The 24,313-nt window shown below is 37.4% G+C and overlaps 1 protein-coding gene across 1 annotated transcript in view; it reads right to left on the bottom strand.

Annotated features, from left to right (window-relative positions):
• FRZB (frizzled related protein) overlaps window positions 1-24,313 on the bottom strand; it is a 65,573-nt gene that overhangs the window by 5,080 nt on the left and 36,180 nt on the right. Inside the window, exons 3-5 of the mRNA XM_043999159.1 lie at window positions 11,330-11,395; window positions 3,124-3,328; window positions 2,791-2,854 (exon numbers count right to left, since the gene is read on the bottom strand). Coding sequence (XP_043855094.1) covers window positions 2,791-2,854; window positions 3,124-3,328; window positions 11,330-11,395 — 335 coding nt within the window. The remainder of the gene's footprint in view (window positions 1-2,790; window positions 2,855-3,123; window positions 3,329-11,329; window positions 11,396-24,313) is intronic.

Below are 24,313 nucleotides of genomic sequence, written 5' to 3'. Positions count from 1 at the left end.
TAGCACTTTGTTTATACTCTTCTATGCACACAACATATATATACATATATATATATATATGTATATATATGTGTGTGTGTATGTGTGTGTGTGTGTGTATATATATATATATATATATATATATATATATATATATATATATGGGGAGGGGGTGGGAGGAGGGGAGAGACAGAGACAGACAGACAGAGACAGACAGAGAAAATATTATAGACATTTAGGGTCTTCTCTCATATCCTGTAGGATCCTTGGGCATAGAAATCATGTCTTTTACAGCTTTGCATTCTCAGCTGTAGTCTTTTCGTAGAGGTTTTTTGAAATGATTTTTTAAAAATTTATTAAGCATCTACTATGTTCAAGACCCTGTACTACAGGCTGGGTCTTCATCAAAGGGAATTTCCTAAGCCTTTGAAGTTGGGAACGATAAGGAAAGGCATCCCACAGTAAAAAGCACAGGAGTTGAGCAGTGAAGGAAACTAGGGATCCTTAGAGGTAGAAGTGAAGAGGGAGTTAATTACAAACAGCTTGTCCAAAGGCAGGAAGGTGGGAGATGGAATAAAGAATTTAGGGAAAATCAAATTGACCAGTTTAACTGGAACACAGGTTAGGAAAATTAATGTGCCATACACCTGAAAAAGAAAACTGGCGGGGCAGCTAGGTGGCTCAGTGGATAGAATACTGGCCCTGGAGTCAGGAGGACCTGAGTACAAATCTGACCTCAGACACTTGACAACTTACTAGCTGTGTGACCCTGGGCAAGTCACGACCTCAATTGCCTCACAAAAAAAATAAATAAATAAAAAGAAGACGACTGGTACCAGGAGACTATTACTCGGGTTAATGCCAACTTGAATACTTTGGTTTTTTTATCCTAGAGGCAAGAGGAAGTCATTGAAGGTTCTTGAAAGACATGGCAAGATTTGTGCTTTAAAACCATTATTTTTAGTAGCTATTGAGATTGATTAGAGAAGAGAGAAATAGAATTCTAAGAGAGGAATAAATTATCCTTCTACTTAATTCTTGAGTTCCCTCTCAAAAGATTTGGGATTCTTTCTCGTAAGACACTCAGGATAGGAATTTATATTCCCTTGAAATCTTTGGCAGGCACTCTTGAAAATAAAGAATGCATATATCTATTATATAAATGCCAATATTTTATCCCATAGCAGAAGACTTTGACTAGTAAAAGCACCAAGCATCCTGGTATTTGTTACTGTAATAGAATTGATTTTGCAACAGTAGAAATTTTAAAATCCATTTCCATTGTTGAATTACCCTATATTAGAATAGCCCTTCCTACTTTATTAGTATCTTCCATTCAATCTTGTTAAACAGAAGGGTAGGGACCTTTAATTTTCTTAGTGCTGTTTTATATTAAAAAACATTTTTATTTCAGCAACTTGTTATGAGATAGACCTAACCCTTTCTAAGTTGAGAAATTGAAAAAAAAATGTCATTTAACTCTAGGGCTAGCAGCTGAGATGGAAAATTAGCATACTGAAAATGATCACTTTTCTATCTAATGAAGTCTGACTCACATTCACTATGAAGCATATGAAGCTTTGTCTAAATATATACAAACCGAACTGGAAAAAGGAGGCAAGAATCTCAAATCACTCAAATCTTCCCACCTCTTCCCCCTACTTCCCCCAAAATAGAGGCCTGAATCGCCCAGGTGACCCTCTCAGTCTTCAATTTTTGTCTTGTGTTTACTCATTTATAGACAATAAACCATCCCACTGTAATACTTCTGCAAATTCCCTATGAATGATGATGGAAAATGACATGATCCCTGTTAGGAAACAGAAGCAGAGGGTGGTGTGTCCTGGATTGTCAAATGATAATTTGAGACTATGTTATTTTGGCATGAAAAGCAGCAAACACTATTAGACGCCCTAAGTCAGGGGAGTAATGAAAGTTCTTCAAATGAGCACAGGAATTTAGGACAAATTTCTGTTCTGCATCAGCAAGCAGAAAACAGAGACAATAAGAAATCCCAATATGGTTGGAGACAAGTGCTTTTCCTTTCATGAATGCCAAAATTAGTGAAGAGAGTTGGTTCTAGGGAACCTTGCCTGCCTGAACTTGAAACCAACCTTGTTTTCCACAAATGCACTGGGAAGCAGTAAGGAGGAAGGGGGTGGGGGTGAGGGGGGAGTAGGGGTGGGGATAGGGACTCATGCAAAATAATGGCCTTCGCATTTTTTTAAGGTCACTTAAACACAGACTTGTCTTGCTGTGTCAAGTGCCAGATGTACAAGATAAACTGCCCAAGGGTTGTTTAACTTAAACAGAAAATGTTTCCCAAGCCTTCAAGCTTGTGGAAGGGAGAGGATATATTGTACTTGGTCCAGTTCCCATCCCCTTTTAGATTCTTTGCCCCCTTATGCACATGCCTTCCTCCCCCACATTCTTTTCCTTTAAACAGAACTGATAAATTTAACTATGTTAGTGCAGCAAGAAGAAAAATGAAATCTTTTTGTAGGAAAAGAGTGTTCTGTCCCGCTTTTAAAATTTATCAGTCCCAGGAATTTGGGGGTCATGAATTTTAAAGGCTAGACCAAAGTTCTAAGGGACTCATTCAGCTCTCAGATATGTAAATGAATCAGGCAATGCGCTGAACTGATGCACATAAGTGTCAAAAGACAGACTCATTTTTTTAGCACACAGACTTTAGATTTTAATGCTTCCTACACTTCAACATAGCAAAAGGGCACCTGGCCTATTTAAATGGCACAGGTCTGTTTTTCTTTATGTTCTACTATGGTTTCAGGATGTAAAACATAGGCTTACCTTAACTTTTTTACCAAGACGATCCTTCCATTTCTCAGCTATTGAACCTTCCACCAAGAGTAACCTGTATTTTGAAAAGAAATAGATAACAAAATAGGTGTACATAAATATGTATTTATAATACATATAACTATATAGGCACACTGTAATCAATAAAAATTATAATGGAATAGTGGGAAAGAGAGCCTCAACTCCATATTCCATGATTCTCTTGGAAAATTATAGAGGGAAATCTAACATTGAGCTCTTCAAGTAAAGTCCGAATGGCTGCGTTACTGGTGGGGAAGGGTCAGGAAGCAAAATATAGTATTTTAGATAATAAGCAACAAATACCTAGAGCGTTCTTCATCTTCATAGCCCATGATGAGATATTCCTCATTAATACCGAGTGGAGGGCATAAGCAACCTGAATTCGTGTAAAGATTAATTGTGTCCCTTGGGATGTTCACTAAAGAGGATTTCAGGATCTCCTTGACTTCCACGACTGCAGTGACATCATGGCACTTAGTCTTTACTTCCTTCACTTTTGCCCGAATAACTGAGGAGAAAAAAAGAGGAATAAAGTTGAAATCATAATGATGTAATACACATTCAAATCAGGGTCCCTTGTTTTCTGGTTTCTATGGATTTGAATTCTCTTCCAGCCAGGATCCAATGAGCCATATTAAAGTCAATGAGAAGGACTGACAGACAAATGAGAAAACACTTGGACAAAACTTGAAAGTCACTTTAAAAACATGTGTCACGTGGGTGGTGGGACATACCTGTAATCCTTGTTCCTTGGGGGTATGGGGAAGGGTGCTGAGGCTGGGGAATCTTTTGAACTTGGGAGTATGTGCTACAGTGGGCTAAGCAATTAAATGTCCATTAATATGGTCTGTCCTTCCCTGCCACAGTGGCAAACTAATGTGGGTTGGAAAACACCTCAGGTCAAAGTTCCCATGCCAATCAGAGTGTGACTAGCCCATGAGTAATCGTTGCACTTCCAACATGAGTAAAATAGGGAGATTCAGTCTTAAAACAAAACATGGCACTTGGCTGGAGTCCGTCTTATGGTGCATACAGAATTTAAGAGTTGGAAGGGACCATAGTAATCATCTAGTCCAACCTCTACATAAAAGGAATCCCATCTCATCATATGATTTGTTTTACTATGGTTAATTTTGCACTTTCACAGCAGCCAACTTCCAAAAAAAATCCATCTTTGTTATTCCTTTATTCCTGTATTAGTGTTATGGGGCTATATATTATGGAATGTCATTATTCCAAAAGACTCAAAATTGCAGGTGATGAAAAGGGAAAGATACATGGAGGTTGTAATTAGGCTGCAACCTATAACACCAAGTATGGTTTATATACAAGAAGCGGCATGAAAGAAATCATCAGTGGCATATATGATCTAGGGAGGAAGTGGGCATATCATGGGAAAGGCAAATAGGGCTATGGAAAGTATAGTAGTTTTAGAGTCAGTGACCCTGGGTTCCAATTCCAGCTATTCTTTTCTTTCTTTCTTCTTTTTTTTTTTTTTGGTGAGGCAATTGGGGTTAAGTGACTTGCCCAAGGTCACACAGCTAGTAAGTGTCAAGTGTCTGAGGCCAGATTTGAACTCAGGTCCTCCTGAATCCAGGGCCAGTGCTTTATCCACTGTGCCACCTAGCTGCTCCCCCAGCTTTTCTTTTTAATACTTAGTTCCTCATCTAAGAAATGAACATCATTAGACTAGATGATTTCCAGGGGCCTTTCTTACTCTAAATCTACAATCCTGTGAGAAAGAGTGAAGGATCACCCTACAGACAACCCCTGTGTTCCACTGGTATCCACAGAATATTAAGAGAAGCAGAATATCCCATCTTTCTCACTGCCCCAACCCATCACCACCCCTGACACTCCTACACTTAGCATATGATGTACACCCCCTGTGAAGTAGTGATAGGAAGACATGGCCAAAAATCTACACTAGATGAGAAGACATGAAGGGTTATTTTCTGTACTATTGGAGAGAGTACATGCACTCATGATTTCATAGATGTACATGATAATAATAACAAACATTTGTACAGAGCTTTAAAATTTACAATGTTTACAACATACCTTATTTCATTTGATCTTCATAGTAACCCTGTAAAACAGGAACTACAAGAATTGTTATCTCCATTTTCTACCGTTTGCATACTCCTCCAAACTGTATTGCTCACCATTTCCTACATCCATCCTGCTCCCTCCTACCTTTGGCTTTTGCTCATGCCTTCCTATCAGAATAGTACAAGGCATGTAGAATGGCTGCTGAACAAATGGGGATGTACTTGTTTTATCTCTCCTATTAGACTGTAAGTCCTTTGAGGGCAGGTATATCATCTTCTTTATATTCACCAAAACACCTAGAACAGTCACCTACAGGCTCTTAAATACTTTGATGGATTTTTGTTTAGTTAAATTAATATACTGATCCCTCGTTCCCAACTCTAATCCACTTCCAGCTTATATGTGTTATAAACTGCTATACCAATCCAGTTCCAAATAAAATACTAACATAATTTCCTACAAAAAAAAAGTATTAAAAAGCCATATGTGTATAGGCTCTATTGCTTCCTGTAAGGATTTACTATATGGATTTGGCATTAACTCCAATGTATATAAAGACAGAGAATCAGCATGACATAATGGTGAGGGATTTAGAGTGAGGAAAAACTGGGTTCAAATCCTGCTTCTGACAGATACTACTATGTGATTCTGGGTAAGACTCAGTTGCATGCAACCTTCTAAGACATCTACCAAGGTATAACTGTATTCCATCAGACAAAATCATAGACCTCTAGTAATGATGATGGTGGTGATGATGAAAACATTTATAGAATATCTTCATGTTTACAAAGTTCTTTATAAATATTAGCGTATTTGATATTCACAATAACCCTTGGAAGTAGGTGCTATTATGAATCCCATTTTACATGTGAGGAAACCGAGGCAGACAGAGTTGTGACTTACCCAGCACATAGTATTTCATGTTGGATTTGAACTCAGGTCTTCCTGACTCCAAGTTTAGTATTCTATCAACTGTGCTACCTAGCTCCCTTGATATAAATAAAGACATACTATTGAAATTCACATCATTTGTCTTGATTTCCTAATGAAAGCAAGGTAGTCTGCTTAGCATCAGAAAAGAGGCTTGAATATTTGTGTAATGATCATGATCATCATCTATTTTCCTTGCCCTATTTGTATTACACTTCAAATTTTGACCCACCAACTCTGAGCATTCTGATTTTCAGATAAATGTGCCTTCACTGTCCACCCATCTCCTCCTTTTCTTCTTTGTTTCACTACAGATTTTCTTATTTCCTCTCCTTAAATTAGCCTCTGAAAGGGAGCACCTGGGGGCAGCTAGGTGGTACAATAGATAAAGTGGATAAAGCACAGGCCCTGGATTCAGAAAGACCTGGATTCAAATTTGGCCTCAGACACTTGACACTTACTAGCTGTGTGACCCTGGGCAAGTCACTTAACCCTCATTGCCCCACAAAGACAAAAACAAAAACAAAAAAATAGAAAGGGGAGCACCTATCATTTTCCTCTATATGTGACTAGATTTGCACTCCTTTATTTAAAAAAAAAACAACTTTTTTATCATAAACTTAACACAAACATTTCAAAATACTAAATTTTTTTGGTTTTCTTAGTGTATTTTTAAATGTTTTCTTTATGTTCCTTTCTTACTCCCTTTTTTTTTTTTAGTGAGGCAATTGGGGTTAAGTGACTTGCCCAGGGTCACACAGCTAGTAAGTGTTAAGTGTCTGAGGCTGGATTTGAACTCAGGTACTCCTGAGTCCAGGGCAGGTGCTCTATCCACTGCGCCACCTAGCTGCCCACTCCTTATTTTTTTTACATCTGTCACTACCTTTTCATACCTCTTACCTCCCCCCCCCCCCCCGCAAAAAAAAGTAAAAAGCCTTCTCTTGTAACAAACAAGTACAGTTAAGCAAAGGAAATCAATGTGTTAGTTGCGTCTGAAATAATTTCTATTACTTTGCACTTGTACCTAGTTTACCCCCTTTCAGTAAGGGAGACAGGGAGGTCACTACTTTGTTTTTGTTTTTTGGTTGGGCAATGAGGGTTAAGTGATAGAGGTCACTACTTTGATTGGAGTTCTAAAGACTTTCATAGTTCTCTTTATCATCAGTGTGGTCATAGCATAAACTATTCTCTGTGTTCTGCTCATTTCACCTTGCATTAGTTCATACAAAGCTTCCCAAATTTCTCTGAATCGGTCATATTTAAAATTTTTATAATGTAATAATATCACATTATAATCATATTCTACATCTTATTCAGCAGCTCTCCAACTGATGGGAACTTATTTTGTGTACAGCTCTTTGCTACAACAATAACAACCCAAAAAATCTAATTTCCTTCCTACTTTCTGAGCAGAAGCTGTTCTAGACATTTTTATGATTCTTTTCCTAGTTTTATATAATTAATATAGTATTAATGTTGTTCATTTTTGTCCCTGAGAGTTGCATCATGATCCAAATTGCTTCACAGGAGCATTAATTGATATATCCATTTAAAAAAGCAAACAACCACAATCACAAAAGACAAAACATACAATTGTGACTACGGGAAATGGAAAAACTTTTATGCAAACAAAATTAATTAGAGTAAAAGGAACCAATAATGGGGGGGGGTCTTTGCATCAATTTTCTCTAATAAAAGTCTGATATATAAGACATGTAAGAAATTGTCACAAATAAAACCTCAAGAGCCATTCCCATATATAACAATACTTGTAATGGGGGGGGGGGGGAAACACCTGGAAGGTGGGTATTTACTAAGTAGGGAATGGCAGAACAAATAATGGTATGTTTATGTTATGAAATATTACTGTACTTTAAGAAATGAAAAAAATTACAAAAAATTCAGAAAAACGTGAAAAGACATATAGATGTATACTGAGCAAAATAAGCAGAATCAAGAGAACTATATATGCATGTATATGTATGTAATATATTTGTAACTATGCCATATATAAATATAAAATGCATCATTATATATGGTTATATAAGTTTATAATCAAATTCTATTTATAATATAAATTTATAATTATATATAAATAATATTTTTATTTATACAGTGACCATAATATAAAGTAAAATATAATAAAGTATAAAGCAAAACAAACCTATCAGAACTCAGATCAATGCAACGATCAGTCTCATCTCCAGAGAAATATACCTCTATCTTTTTGGTAGATAGTTGGCAGTGTATTGCAGGTGTGGATTGAAGCATGCTATGTCAGACTTGCCATTGTGTAGTATTGCTTTTTTCTTAACTGTCTCTTCTTTGTTACTAGGGAGAGTTCTATGGGGAATGGGGATTTGAGAAAAATAACAACAATGCAAACCAAGTACCAACAAAACATTTTAACATATAATAAAACAAACTATAAACCACCGTACTGTCCTTATCTCCACACCCCTACAGCCCCAACTGGGAACTGAGGAAGGGGGGAGGTGTAAGAAAAAGAATTTGGACCTGAAAATAAATTTTAAAACAATAAATATATTAGTCTACATGACATAATGGAGAAAACTCTGGTCTTGAGGTGAGAACTATCCATGAGGACTAGCTCTGGCATTTACTAACTATGTGGTCTTAGCCCATTTGTTAAATCTCTTTGGGTTTCAGTTTTCTCATCTATAAAATGGGAATGATACTTATACTACCTACTTCAAAGTTGTTTTTGTTTTGGTAAGAAAAATGAATTGTTAATCTTAAAGCTGCATAAAAATGCAAGTGATTATTATTTCTGAGTGAAATCCAGTGAATTTTTAAAGGTCTAATTTTTGTTCATTCTGTTTTCCCACATAACAACACAATGACAAGCTTAAACAGCTAAAGTTCTTGTGGAATTTTTGGTCTTGTCAAAAAAAAAACCTATTCAAATCCTCTGAGAGGCCCTTTTCTTTCTCAGACTGCTACTCAATTTTTAGATAAAAGGGGTTTCAAATAAACATTTAGATATTTGGATGCTTGGATAAACTATTCCCTTTCAACCTTTCAAGGTTCATTCATTACTGGGAAAGACAGGGACTCAAACAGCATATTCATAATAAAAAGGGATTAAGTTACCCTACTGATGCAATAATTCGAAAGAAACCTAATTCCTTCAGTATAGATCCATCTTCTCCACCAAAGCAGATCACAACCTCTCTAATGCTCAGTGTTTAGTCTACAGGAAGAGAGTTATTGTGGTATAGTTAGAGAAGAACGATAGTGAAAAGTGACCTAGATGTGGGATCAGGAGATCTGGGTTCATATCCCAACTCTAACATTTACTAGCAATATGATACCCTAAACATATCTCTCTCCCAGTCTTATTTTCTTATCTGTAAATTAGAAAGAATAGTATTTGCACTAAATGCCTCCTAACTTATACAGAAAATTTGTAGACTGTAAAGCATTTTAGAAATCTGAATTGTCATTATTTTGATGTTTTCTGGCCAAAATAAATAATCACAGGGGCAGCTAGGTCGCACGGTGGATAGAGCACCAGCCCTGGATTCAGGAGGACCTGAATTCAAATCCAGCCTCAGACACTTAACACTTACTAGTTGTGTGACCCTGGGCAAGTCACTTAACCCCAATTGCCCCACCCCCCCAAAAAAAAATCACCTAGTGGCCAAACCTTTGGTATTGTGTGTCGCCAAATAGAAATAGGATATTCTAGCTAAGGTTAACTTAACTATTGCTACTCAATGCAGGGTGATAAAGGTGAAATTCTAAAATTCTCAACAGGCTAAGTGTTGGGTTGAATGTAATAAGACAAAACTGAATAGTTATCAATGTAAAAGAAGACAGCATGGCATAATGGATAGAAAGCTGAACTCAAACCCAGGAAGACTTGGGTTCAAGGCACACCTCTGACTTTGTGACCCTAGGTAAGTCATAAAGTACTTTGTTCAGTTCTCAGTGTTTTATTTTAGGAAAGACATTGATAAGCTGAAGAATATCCAGAGAACATCCAGCCGGGTGAAGGGTGTCTAGATCTTGAAATGTCAGGATCTGCTAAAGGAATTAGGGATGTTTAACCAGCATAAGAGATTATAGTCAACGTGAAAGCTGTCCTCAATTAACTGAAACACAGCCATGTTCAAGGAGGATCAGATTTGTTCTCGATGGCCCCAATGAGCACACCTAGAAACAATGGATGGAAGGCAGAGCAATGAAGATTTCCACTTAATATAAGGAAAAACTACTTAACACTTCCCTAATAGGTTTTCTCATGTTAGCACATTTATCTCTCTAATGAAATTCTCAGGAAGTACAAATAAAATTAGTGTACAGATTTATTTATATCCATTTAAAACAGGCACTAAAGTTTCACAGTAATAACATTTTTTGTACAGAATAAATTTGATTCGATTAATTAATGATGTTTAATTGTTTAATTTGCTGCCTTTTTAGCATTAATAGTCCCTTAAGGAGATATCACCTAGTACTTCATGAGCCTCACCTGTGCTAAAAAGAAAAAGATTAAGGATTAAGTCCTGACATTCTACCAAACACCTCTTTGGCCCTTTTCCAATATAATATTCCTATTTACAATGACTGTGAGGGGGCAGCTAGGTGGCGCAGTGGATAAAGCACTGGCCTTGGATTCAGGAGGACCTGAGTTCAAATCCAGCCTCGAACACTCTACACTTAACTAGCTGTGTGACCCTGGGCAAGTAACTTAACCCTCATTGCCCCGCAAAAACAAACAAAAATCAAACAAAATACAATGACTGTGGTATTCTGTAAGATTCTAAATCACTTTCAAATAAATATTCTTTTATGTTTAGTATAATTCTCATGCTAAATATATTTTTGTATATCATAAATTAATTCGTTCAACAAACCTTTACTAAGGACCTACCCAAGGTGAAAAGCAGTGTGGTATAGTGGTTAGGGGACTGGTCTTAGAGTTAAAAAGACCTGGGTTCAAGTCATGCCACAGATATATACTTGGCATATATGTAATATATATGAATATGGATTTGTCTATGCAACTGTATTAGTCATTGGGATTACAAACTTGAAAAAGATATGATCATCATTTCATGTATATTGTATAAAGTAATTACTCAAATTCCATTTCTTATTAAACAATTTAATAATGTATTATGATTGAATAATAAGATGCCAGAAACATTAAAACTTTACAAATACAGACCTTTTCAACTCTACACGTTCTTTACAACACAGACCAGTATTTTCTATGTGATAGAACTCTGAATGAAGTGAACAAATTTGATTTTTCCTTATTTTGAAGTTTGGGGCTATTCATCTGTGTGCCATTCATTAAGAACAAGATAACAGGAACATCCACAGCTCACAATAGAATTCTTGTTTCTGATTCCATTGTAATTATATAGCCTTCACAACAGAATGTACGTGAAAAGTTCTGCCTCTATAAATTGAAGGCCAATATTCAAAATAATAATCAATTCTTTGACTTCTGAAACCCCATGAGTCCCCAATTGTACTCCATAGTTATTCTTACCATAGTTATAATTGTTCCGGAAATAGGTCTTCTGTGTGGCTCTGACTGGTTTACATTTGCAGCGTTCTGAGAAAAAAAAAAGGAAAGAAAGAAAAATAACAAGTTAGCTGTCCATGAAGAAAAGTACAGATTTGTCATCTCAAGACCAACTTTCCCTTTTATTTATTGGCCTGCTTCTTTTTAGGGCATGAAACAAAGTTGGCAGTTCCTTGGTTCTCAGATGACTGGACTGCCTTTGGGAAATTACTAACTTCCTTTTATGGCTCCAAGCTTCTCTCTGAAACACGGGGCCATCTTTTTAACACCAGCATTCTTATGGTGGTGATATATACAGCTGAAAGACAAGGAACACTACAGTCTGCATACAACTGAAAAGAAGGATCACAGCAATAGTTCCTATCATGGGCAGCTAGGTGGCCCAGTGAATAGAGCACTTAGACTTAGAATCAGGAAGACTCATCTTCCTGAGTTCAAATCTGGCCACAGACACTTATTATTATTTTATTATTGTAGATTTTCACAATGAGAATTTTGTCTTCTTACCATATAATGTGCTTTTTTGTTAATGTGAAATTAAATTGTAGTTACAAGCAATGGTTGGTTGCATAGGGAACAAAATAATTGTATATTCAATTAAACAGAAATAAAATAATATTTGTCTTAGAGCTCTAAGATGCTGTTTGTTATATAACCTCTTCCCAGTGCTATAGTATATTGTAAATATATATATATATGACTTCAAAAGTGAAAATTTGTGCCATTCTGAATCCATGGGTATGGAATGTTCCTAAGTGCAACATCAGTTCTTTAAAAAGGAAAAGCACAATGTCACATCTTAGCTCCCAAACACAAGGGAATTTAAATTTGCAGTTAACATGAAAATCATATATTGAATTCCTGCACAATATCACTTCATCTTCAGTTTACTTTACCCAGAATTCCTGTTCAGAATCCTAATTTGTAGCTGAGAACAGTCTTAGTTTTATTAATTGGCACTATCACTTTCCCATATAGTAGAAGTATAAGTTGGCACAAAATGGGGTCACGGAGAGTCAGACATGACTGAAACAATATGTTATCATTGGGAAGAGGACCAACATTGATGAGATTGTGAATCCTACTCAAATGCTGGAATAGGAATTGATTTTTTTTCCCTAATGAATATATATTTATTTATTTTAATTTTTTCTGATAAAAGTATTTTATTATTTTCCAGTTACATGTAGAGATAGTTTTCAACATTTGTTTATATAATATTTCCAATTTCAAACTTTTCTCCCTCCTTCCCCTCCCTCCCCTAGATAGCAGGTAATCTGATATAGGTTTACATATAGATAGATAGATAGATAGATAGATAGATAGATAGATAGATAGATAGATAGATAGATAGATAGATAGATAGATCTAACATTAAACATATTTCTGCATTAGTCATGTTATAAGAGAAAAATCAGAAAAAAAAGGAAAAACCTCAAAAAAGAAAAACAACAGCACCAAAAACAAGAGAAATCATATGGTTCAATCAGCATCCATATTCCACAGTTGTTGCTTTTTTCCCTGGATTTGGAGAGCTTTTTCCATCATGAATCCTTTGGAACTTTCTTGTACCATTGTATTGGTGAGAAGAAGCTAATCTATCACAGTTGATCAACACATAATGTTGATGATACTATGTATAATGTTCTTCTGGTTCTGCTCATCTCATTCATCATCAGTTCATGCAAGTCCTTCCAGGTTTCTCTGAATTAGGAGTTGATTTTTTAACATTTTTATTTAAAGTTTTGAATTCCAAATTCTATCCTTCTCACTGCCCTCCCTAAGGTGGTAAGTGACCAGATATAGGTTATACATATGTAATTATGTACTACATTTCTATATTAATCATTTTGTATAAGATGACTCAAATAAAAGGAAAAAAATTAAAGAAAGTGAAAAGTCAAATGCTTCACTCTGTTTTCAATAAATATCAGTTCTTTCTCTGGAGGTGGATAGTATGTTTCATCATTAGTCCTTTAGGATTGTCTTGGATCATTGTATTGCTGAGAATAGCTGTCATTCACAGTTCTTCATCAAACAATATTGCTGTCACTGTGCACAACATTCTCCTGGTTCTGTTCACTTCACTATACATCAGTTCATGTAAGTCTTCCCAGGTTTTCCTGAAATCATCCCGCCTGTCATTTCTTATAGCACATAATATTCCATTATAATAATATACCACAGCTTGTTCAACCATTCCCCAATTGATGGACATCCCTTTGATTTCCAATTCTTATCCACCACCAAAAGAGTCGCTATAAATATTTTTGTACAAATAAGTCTTTATGGGAGCTGATTCTTAGAAATTCATTGTCTGGTTTTTCTTTTCCTAGGAAAAGTAGTGGAATTGAGGGTAGCAGGAAGGGGAAAAACCCCATGACTTTAATATGCACTAGAAGGAGGTACTATGGTAGGAGAATAGATCTCATGAACCTTGATGAAGTTTGTCAGCTCACAAATAAACCCATTTAGAACAACCAAAAGAATTTGGTAGCTGTTCACCACAAATCATTTCACCTCTCTCAGGGACTCCATTTCCTTAATCTGTAAAATGAGAGGATGGGACTAGGTGACCAAGACAACCCTGTGAGATAGGTACCATTTTATATGTGGGAAAACTGAGGCTCAAAGAGGTTAGAATACTGGACTATGGAGATGATGATGATGATGATGATGATGACAAAATAGCTAACATTTATATGGTGCTTATACTTTGTGCCAGGCACTATGCTAAGTGCTTTGTAAATATTATCTCATTTTATCCTCACAACAATCCTAGGAGGTAGGCATTAGTATCCCCATTTTACAGATGAGGAAACTGAGGCAGAGGTCAAGTAACTTGCCCAGAGTCACACAGTTGGTAATCATTTGAGGCTGGATTTGAACTCAGGTCTTCCTGACTCCAGGCTGCCCCACACATCTAGCAAGAAGATTTGAACCAGGTCTTTTGGGAAAGACAGTATATTATTCATGCCTACTTAACACGGGGAAAAAAAAGAAAAACATTTTGTAAATAAAGTAGATGGTCCAGCTCTAGATTATTCTGTTGACTATCAGCAGAATCACTGGATTACAGAGGTCAACAGATGAAGTCACGAAGGATTGGAAGCAACTGGAACAACAGTTGTGTGACCCTGAGCAAGTCACTTCATGGAATCATAACATATTTAGATTTAACTGTATATCGCTTCTTAGAGAGATGGAGGTTGGTCTGAGTTACTGCCACCAAGAACCTGTTTGAGCAATGAACTGCCCCAGGATCCTTCTTCCGAGTCCCAAGGAGAGACAGTCCTTCCACCCTGCTTCAAGCTAATTGGTTAGCATCACCCAAATCCATTGGTTCACTGGACTTGAGGGTGGTTCTGTGTTGAGGTCAGAGCCCACAGCCTTTGAGAACTCACCCTCTTCAAAGTCAGGCAGGTGTGGCTTCAATTTAATTTACTTTAAGTGAGTTAATCAGTCAAGTCAGTCAATCCAATCAGTCCAAACCAATCCCAGCTGGGGCCTTTGGGAGTTGTCAAAACCCATTATTTTCTTACAAGTCCAAGTTATGACATCACCCCAATGTCATGGTCTCTTCGAGAATGAAGGACAAACAACACCACCACCACCAAAATAATTAAATCTTTCAACTTTATTCATAAAGATTTCCAATGACAACAGTTCTCCCCACATTTAGTCTCCCCTTTTGCCACTCAGCAGATACTAATAATCCTTCCAAATATCTAAATAAATCTTGCTGCTGGGCCAGTATACACCCTCTAGTACCATCCTCTATGGAGATGAATTCCTCTATAAAAATATTTCGGGGGCAGCTAGGTGGCGCAGTGGATAGAGTGCTGGGCCTGGAGTCAGGAGTACCTGAGTTCAAATCCAGCCTCAGACACTTAATACTTACTAGCTGTGTGACCCTGGGCAAGTCACTTAACCCCAATTGCCTCACCAAAAAACAAAAAAAGGAAAAAAAATATTTCAAATTTTTTAAACCATTATTAAATTATATTTCTTTTTTTGTGTATCTCCATAAAACTCTATAAAGTAGATAGGGTAAATAAATCATCTCCATTTGGCATACGAGGGAACAGACTGAGGGTGGTGAAACAGCTTGCTCAGAGTTCCAAAACTAGTACCCAGCTCTTCTCCCTCTAATTCCAGGACTATTTCCGATATAGCCCCAATTTTTCTTTCTTGCCCTTATTAACTGCTTCCCCCCCCCACACACAATTTATGTAGTTAATTTTGTTGTTCTCTTCTCAACTATCTCCAATTTCTTCATCTCCTTTCTAAAATACTGGAACTTTCATAAGGGTAAGTACTAAGTACTGGGAGGAGATGTTTCTTGTTTCTTTCAGGCAGGATCACTCTTCTTATTACATAATAATAACATCTATACTACATTATATAACATCTATATTATATTACATAATAATAACATCTATATATTGCTAAGGTCAACCTGTCTCGAAATCTTAGATTGGTGGGAGAATTAGAGAAGTGAAGTGACTTGCTCATGATCACACAACTAGCTGTGCCAGAGGTAGGCTTTAACCCTGGTCTACATGGCTCCAAGTCCAATACTCTGTCCTCTATCTACTGCGGCTTCTTCTCTTCACAGTGTCATTAGCAATTTTTAAGGCCCTTAGAAAGCCTTAATAGTTAATGTGAATACTATGTGAATACTTTGGAAACTGTAGCTAGGGAAGAAACTGGTGAAACTATATTCTTTTCCTTGGTAGATGTGGGAAGAAAGGAATTTTGGTAAAGAAAATGAAATGGAGATAAGGAAAGGGAAGTAGAGGCACTGGTCTTTGGGACCCCCAGAAGAAAAGAAATGGGGGTGACTGGAGAAGTAGTTAGGACTGAAAAGTGTTTCTGGAACAATTACAGAGTAGCAAGATTTTCTGATTTCCAATTGCTCCTTCCCTATAGTCCTCATATGACTCCTCACCCTAAGGTTCTTGTCTCAGCTCTTCACCTCCTACTGAGGCTGGATTTGAACTCAGGTTCTCCTGACTCCAGGGCCGGTGCTCTATCCACTGTGCCACCTAGCTGCCCCTGGCTCTATCTATTCTTGCTCCTCCCCCTTCCCACACCTCCCAATCCTATCCCATTTCTAGATCCCTTGCCTGGGTTAACAGAATTTACACCAAAGAAAACTGGCCATATAACAGCACAATGGTAAGAAGCTCCAGAGAGAAAATATCCTTCCTTCCTCCCCCACTACATCTCTCTCTCTCTCTCTATGTCTCTGTGTCTCTGTGTGTGTGTGTGTGTCTCTCTCTGTCTCTCTCTCTCTCTCTCTCAGACACACACACATACACAGCCCAAATGCTTGCTGGTTGACAGTTATACCCACATACCAACATGGGAACCCCAAGAGTGTCCTGCAGCTTATGAAGTTTTTCCACTGAAGTGGAGAGAGGAATAGATGTGTATGTCTTAAACTGTTCGTTTGAATGCATTTTCCCATATTGTGAGAAATGGGTAGTTGTCTCCTCTCAATGTGGATATAACAAGTTAGTCATACTCCTCCTGACCTGTTTGTAGGACAAAGGTCTCAGATCCCCTCCTCCCCCTCAGGTTAGCAAGGTCACATGGTTCACTGAGCCCTGGTCTCAATTAGGTCCTCTCCAGAGTTCTGTCCATATAAGAAAGTATAAGGTCCACTCCTGAGTCATGCCCATACTAGGAAGAGGGGTGGGAATACTGCGTTCCGATTAGCTAGTTTTTGTGCGTAGATTGTAACCCTGACCAGTGATGAAAAAGGGGAAGGTCCATTCGAGTTAGGGACTAGGGTATAAAGCAGGGCCTGCGAGCCCCCTTTCTGGGCACCCACTAGTTGCACACTAGGGTGCCTCCTTCTCATGAGAAGAAAATAAAGCCTTTGTCACCTCGCTGCTGAGTTCCTGAGAATTATTGAGAAGAGGATGAATTTTTCCCTCACACATATAACATTGCTATACACAGTCATTCATTCCTACAGTTCCATTAGTGTGGTATTATCTTTTCAGGTAGATTCTGGATTTAAAACCTAGCAAGGAATCTGGTGTAGGGAAAAAAGTGAAAGTCAGGAGGCAAAAACACAGAATTTCAGAGTTCAAAGTGATGTCAGCATGCATCTACTACAACCCATTACAGAAAAAAGAACTCTTCCCTACAACCTTCTAAACTAATGGTCATTCAGCCTCTACCTTTTAAAGACCTCTAATGAGGTGGGAACTAACTACCCTCCCCCAGATAGCCTGTTTCACCTATGGATAGCTTATATAGTATTTTTACTTATCAAGCCTTCCTTTTATTTTACTTTATTATGTGCTGTCAACAGTTGTTCCTTGTTCTTCTTTTTAGGGCCAAACAAAACAAGTGTAAGACCTTTTCCACCTGACAACCCTTTAAATACCTGAATACTGTTATCATGTCTCAATGTGTCTTCTCTTCTCTAGGTTAAACATGCTCAACTAACTAGTTGCCCTCCTCTGGGTGCTCATTAGCTTATTAATGACCTTACCTATATTCTGGGCCTAGAAGTAAGCATTGTATTTCAGATGTGCCCTGACCAGGGGAGACATAAATTTGAATCCTGACTCCAACACTGATAAGTTGTTTGAGCATAGGCAAGCCATTTTGTTTATTTAAGACACGATATTTCCTCATCTTTCACATGGGAATGATAATTTCCTACCTCACAGTATTATTCTGAGGAAAGCTATTTGTAAACCATTTCCTCCCTCAATAAGCTATTGTTAGTTCACTTTGAGGGCTTTAGAAAGCCCTCAATCAAATCCCATTTGGATGGTTGGGAAGTAGCAATTCACATTAACATGTGAGTGTCCTTCCTGCCATTCCTCCCCTTTGTTGGCCTTATCCAGGTGTTTGCTTATTTGACTCCAAATTTTGGAGCTGGATATATTTTTAGAATTTTCTAAAATCATAAAATTCTGTTTCTATATGTAATTCTGTTCTGAGGGATGGAAGAGCACCATTTCTAGTCCCTGCCCTCTTCTTCAAGCCCTGGGGAGAAAAAGAAAATTGGGCGAAATAGTTAACTGCAATGAGACTTCCTTGAGACATCCTGGATGCTTTGTGGTGGTGATTTAAATCAGGGTTTCTTAAACATTTTCCACTCGTGATCCGTTTTTGCCTGAGAAATTTTTATTCGACCCCAGGTAATACAAGTATATAAAATAAGTATACATAACCTTTTGCTATTGCCAAATTTTTGTGATCTCCACATTCAGTTACACGATCCCATGTGGGCTCACAACCCACAATTTTAAAAGCTTTGATCTAACCCTACACCAAAGTAAAGTCAAAATGGGTACATGATGTAGATATAAAGGGTGATACCATAGGCAAATTACTTGTCAGATCTATAGAGGGGAAATATTTATGGCTAAAAATGAGATAGAAAACATTATGAAATGTAATGCATTTTGATTACATTAAGTTAAAAAGGTTTTGCATAAACAAACCTGTTGCAAACAAGATTAGAAGGAAAGCAGAAAGCTGGGAAACAATTTTCATAGCCTGTGTCTCTGATAAAGGCCTCATATCTAAAATATATAGAGAACTGAATCAAATATATAAGAATACAAGTCATTCTCCAATTGAGAAATGGTCAAAGGATATGAACAGGCAGTTTTTAGACAAAGAAATCAAAGCTATTTCTAGTCATAATAAAATGCTCTAAATCAATATTGATTAGAGAAATGCAAATTAAAACTAATCTGAGGTACCACTTTACACCTTTCCAATTGGTTAATATGACAAGAAAAGGAAAATGATAAATGTTGGAGAAGATATGGGAAAATTATAACACTAATGCACTGTTGGTGGGACTGTGAATTGTTCCAATCACTCTGGAGAGCAATTTGGAGCCATGCTCAAAAGGCTATAAAACTGCATACTCTTTGACCTAGCAATACCACTACTAGGTCTATATCCCAAAGAAATCATAAAAAAGAGAAAAGCAGGGCAGCTAGGTGCCACAGTGGATAGAGCACAGGCCCTGGAGTCAGGAGTACCTGAGTTCAAATCCGGCCTCAGACACTTAACACTTACTAGCTGTGTGACCCTGGGCAAGTCACTTAACCCCAACTGCCTCACTAAAAAAAAACAAAAAAAAAGGGAAAAGGGCCTACATGTACAAAAAATCTTTACAGTAGCCCTTTTTGTGGTGGCAAAGAATTGGAAATTGAGGGGATGCCCATCAACTGGGGAATGGCTAAACAAGTTGTGGTATATGAATATAATGGAATATTATTGTGTTGTAAGCAATGGTAAATAGGTGGAGTTTAGAAAAACCTGGAAAGACTTATATGAATTGATGCTGAGTGAAATGAGCAGAACCAAGAGAACATAGTACACAGTATCAACAACATTGTGTGATGATCAACTGTGACAGACTTAGTTAGCTTTTCTCAGCAATACAATGATCCAAGACGATGCCAAAATACTCATGAAGGAAAATGCTCTTCATGTACAGAAAAAAGAACTACAGAGTCTGAATGCAGATTGAAGCATACTATTTTCACTTTTGTTGTTGCTTTGTTGTTGTTTCTTCTTTTTTGTGTTTTTTCCCCTTTTGTTCTCATTTTTCTCTTACAACATGACTGATGTGTAAATATGTTTAACATGATTGTAATGTTTAACCTATATCAGATGGTTTGCTGGCTTTGGAAAGGAGAGGGAAGGTAAGGTGGGAGAAAAATTTGGAACTCAAGATCTTACAAAAGTGAATGTTGAGAACTGTCTTTACATGTAATTTGGGTGGGAAAAAGTTTGGTAAAATGAAAAGAAAGAAAGAAGCTTTGATCTAAATGGCCAGCTCTCCCCACTCTTCCAGGAGATTCTCAAGTCCCAAGTATTCCAGGAACCCCTACACAAGTAACAGGTGCTAATCACCTAAGGTACTAGAATCTGGGACAAGATAGACAATAGGTTTTCTGGGACCATTTTGACTTATAGTGACTCAAATTTTAGGATTTAGGATAATAATGGGGCAGTACAGACCCCTAACTTTGAATTTTGGGGGTTTTTTTGGGGGGGGTTGCGGGGCAATGAGGGTTAAGTTACTTGCCCAGGGTCACACAGCTAGTAAGTGGCAAGTGTCTGAGGCCAAATTTGAACTCAGGTCCTCCTGAATCCAGGGCTGGTGCTTTATCCACAGCTGCCCCTCCTAACTTTGAATTAACAGAAGAAATGAAAACTAAGTGGTTCTTTCCAACCTTTCCTTCTAGCTAGCCCAGAGATTTGGGTCCCTGAACTCTTCTTTTCCTCCCTCAGAGCATCACCATTCCACCAAGCCAACCCCAGAAACAATGGTCATGGCTGCAGAAACAGTAATAATGGAGGCACTTACAGGACTTTCTATCTAACAACCTTGAAGCACAATAATGCATAAGAATAGCAGACATTTTATTTTTTTTGGTGAGGCAATTGGGGTTAAGTGACTTGCCCAGGGTCACACAGCTAGTAAGTGTTAAGTGTCTGAGGCCAGATTTGAACTCAGGTCCTCCTGAATCCAAGGCCAGTGCTCTATCTACTGCGCCACCTAGCTGCCCCCCAGACATTTTATTTTAATAGGTCTCTTTGACAGATTAGGGAAGCTAGGAGACATAGTAGGAGCCTGGAGTCAGGAAGACCTGAATTCCAATTTGACTTCAGACGCTTACTAGCTGTGCGACCCTTGGCAAGTCACTTAGCAAGTTTGCTGTAGTTTCCTCCTCTGTAAAATGGGAATATTATAGCACCCACCTCAGAATAATTGTGAGGATGAACAAGATATTTGTTAAGCACTTAGCACAGCACCCTGGCACACAATAAGCACCACAGAAATGTTAGCTATAATTATTATCTAATATATATTAATAAGTAATTTGATTATTATTTAAATATTATTATTAATATGTTTACAGAGTGCTTTCTGAACAACACAGAAGTATATATTCTTTATTCAGAGGAAATTGAAAAGGGGAATAATCTCCTGAGTAGATTTGACATGATGTCAAAACTGAGATTCAAGTCCAGGATCTTTACCTCTAAATCCAAGGCACTTTCCACTATAACTCACTAAATTCCCTAATTCATGCCATTCCATATGTGTCACCTTAACTCTGCTATAAGTTTTATTTAGTTTTCAACACAAGACTGTTAATAGGCTTAGTCTTTCTCAGTCAGCTAGCATGGTCATCCACACAAAACTCAAGAATAATAAAGAGAACATTGTTGACCACCATGTGGGAGTTCATCTACTGTCATGCCCAAAGAGCCCCTAAAGAAAACACTATTTTGATATTATGGGAGCAAGTTTAATAGACACACCTGAGCAAGCATTTTCTTGCCTATGTTGAGGACGTAGATATACGCCTTAGGGACTACTTTTTATGAGTGCCTTTTGAAGCAGGACTTTGAATACTTTTTACAAGTTCATATATAGATTTCTATTTAGTCTAATAATATTTTTTAACAATTTTCATAGACGTTTACCCCCATTTAATGCTGCTACAACTATTATTTTCTTCCTTTAAAAACATCTTTATTACAGGTGACATTGATATAGTTCTTTAAAGTTTACCAAGTCCTTTACATATGTTATCTTCTTGGATCCTCATGATAATCCTGGGGGATAGGTGCTGCTCTATCATTCCTACTTTACAGATAAGGAATCTGATGTTGACAGAAATTAAATGACTTGCCCAAGGTCACATAGCTGGTAAGTGTCTGAAGCAGGACTCAAACTCAGGCATTTCTGACTCTAAGTCCATTGCTCTAACAACTATATCATCTAGTTGTCTCTTTTTGGTACCATACTGAGAAAAAAATGAAAAAAATAACAATATAGCTTTGAATTTTGAAGAATTATTGATCTGAAATCACTTTCAGAACCAAGAAAGATAAGAAAATGTGGTGTGTTCTGGTTGAAGATAGTTAATTATTCAATGCTGGGTAAAATTCAAAATTGAACTACAGTTATCCCTTCCACATCATGACTTTCCCCAACATGGTTTTGATATATCATGGGTCAGCATAAGAAATTAAATGGTAATTTGGGGGGAGTCTTTCAGAAGCCACAGACAATATGTGAAGACCAGCACATTGATGGCACAGAGCCTATGACCAAACACATAACCAACATTTTACAATAAGGTACTATAAACACCTCATAAAAGAAAGAAAAAATTCAGACTTCTCTGGGATGAAGGAAGGGCTGAAAATTTTTATCATCTTCCAGATTGAGGGGGTGGCATGCCCCTAACCTCCTCAATGTGTAAGGGATAACTGTAAACCTGAGATGTACAGGGAATAATATATCATCACATCACTGAAGTCACAATGACTATTTGCACCTGCTCACTGATGAAAGGGACCGGTAAATAGACTAATAGCTTTAAGATCAGATATAAAACTCCTGTATTAGGCACTTCAAGTCTTTTATCTTTGACCCCAATAAACCCTTGCAGCCTTGTTACACATTGCCCCCCTTCATATATGACACAATCCACCCAAACTGACATTCTTGCTGTTCCTCACATACAACATTCCAACTCCTATTTTGATGCCTTTACACAAGCTGTCCTTCATGCCAGAATGTACTTCTTCCTCGCCTTGGCTTCTTAGAATCCCAAGTTTCCTTCAAATCTCAGCTTAGGCACCATCTCCTACATGAAGTCTTTCCCAATCCCTTCTTCCCCTAAGCAGATATTGCCTTTGCCCCACAAGAAAAATGACCTTGTATTTGTTTTGTATACACATGTTATCTCCCCAATAGAATGTAAGCTCTCTGTGGACAGCAAATGTTTAATTTCTGTTTTCGGTGTCCCCAGTGCAGTAGTACAATGCTTAGCACATGGTAGGTCCAAATAAATGCTTTTGGATTGATTAATCTTTGGGTGGGGGAGGGAGGGTGGGAGACATTTTTCAATGAAGTCCCCACATGAAGGCAGTAATAACAGCCAGCATTCATACACATGGCTTTAGGGTATGAAACGTGCTTTACAACTATCTCATTTTATCTTGTACAATAACCATGGGAGGTAGGTGCTGTTATTATTTCCACTTTATAGATGAAGAAACTGACTCAGGCAGAGGTTAAGTGACTTGCCTAGGATCACACAGTGTCTAAAACTGGATTTGAACTTGGGTCTTCCCAACTCCAGATTTAGCATTATATCCACTGCCCTATCCAGCTGAATCTGATGACTATTACCTTCTCTTCACTGATTTAGCCCTAAGGTTGGAACAAACAATGAATGGACAAATATGAGGTTCTTGGTAAGTTTGCCAGTACATGTCAACAGTTTGTCAGCATGTATAGGTGCTACGGGGAAAAAATTCTGGCTACAACCATTCCCATTCCCTACAGATGTTTAAAACAAAACATTCCTAAATCCAACAAATATTTAGTGAGTAATGGTTGGAAAAAACCTTTCCAAATGCAAAGGAAAAAAGTTTCAATGCCGCAATAAGCCTCAACATGTTTTATATATAATGTTTAAAACATTATTTAATACATTTGAGACTAGGCTATTGTATCTTTTATAGAAGAGTCTCCTTGCCCAGATCTCATAGCTAAGAAGTGTGGGCAGATGTTCAATTGTTAGCAATCACAGACATTATTAAAATATAAAACAAAGCACAATCACCCTAGAATGCATCTCAATGCACCTCGAGGCTTCTAGAGAAAAGGTCCCTGGAGAAAGTTCCATTCCAATAAAACTGTGAAGATGGGGTTTTCTACTTCAATACAGAAAGGTGGAAAGGAAGTACGGCAGGGAAAAGGCAGAGAGGAAGGAAGCAAGGGCAGCCAAAAGAAAAGTGTTTTATGTTCCTTTGGAGGCCAATAAAATGCACAAGCTTTTGTTAACCAGTAGATATTATTTTTTCTAACCACCATAAATTCAACTTCTATTCATACATATGCAAGAAACATGTTAAAATGTGGAA

This window comes from Dromiciops gliroides, chromosome 3 (genome assembly GCF_019393635.1).
Source record: "Dromiciops gliroides isolate mDroGli1 chromosome 3, mDroGli1.pri, whole genome shotgun sequence".
In the NCBI taxonomy this organism is placed as follows: Eukaryota; Metazoa; Chordata; class Mammalia; order Microbiotheria; family Microbiotheriidae; genus Dromiciops; species Dromiciops gliroides.
Note: the sequence above shows the minus strand (reverse complement) of the source record. Positions and strands in the feature narration are given on the sequence as shown.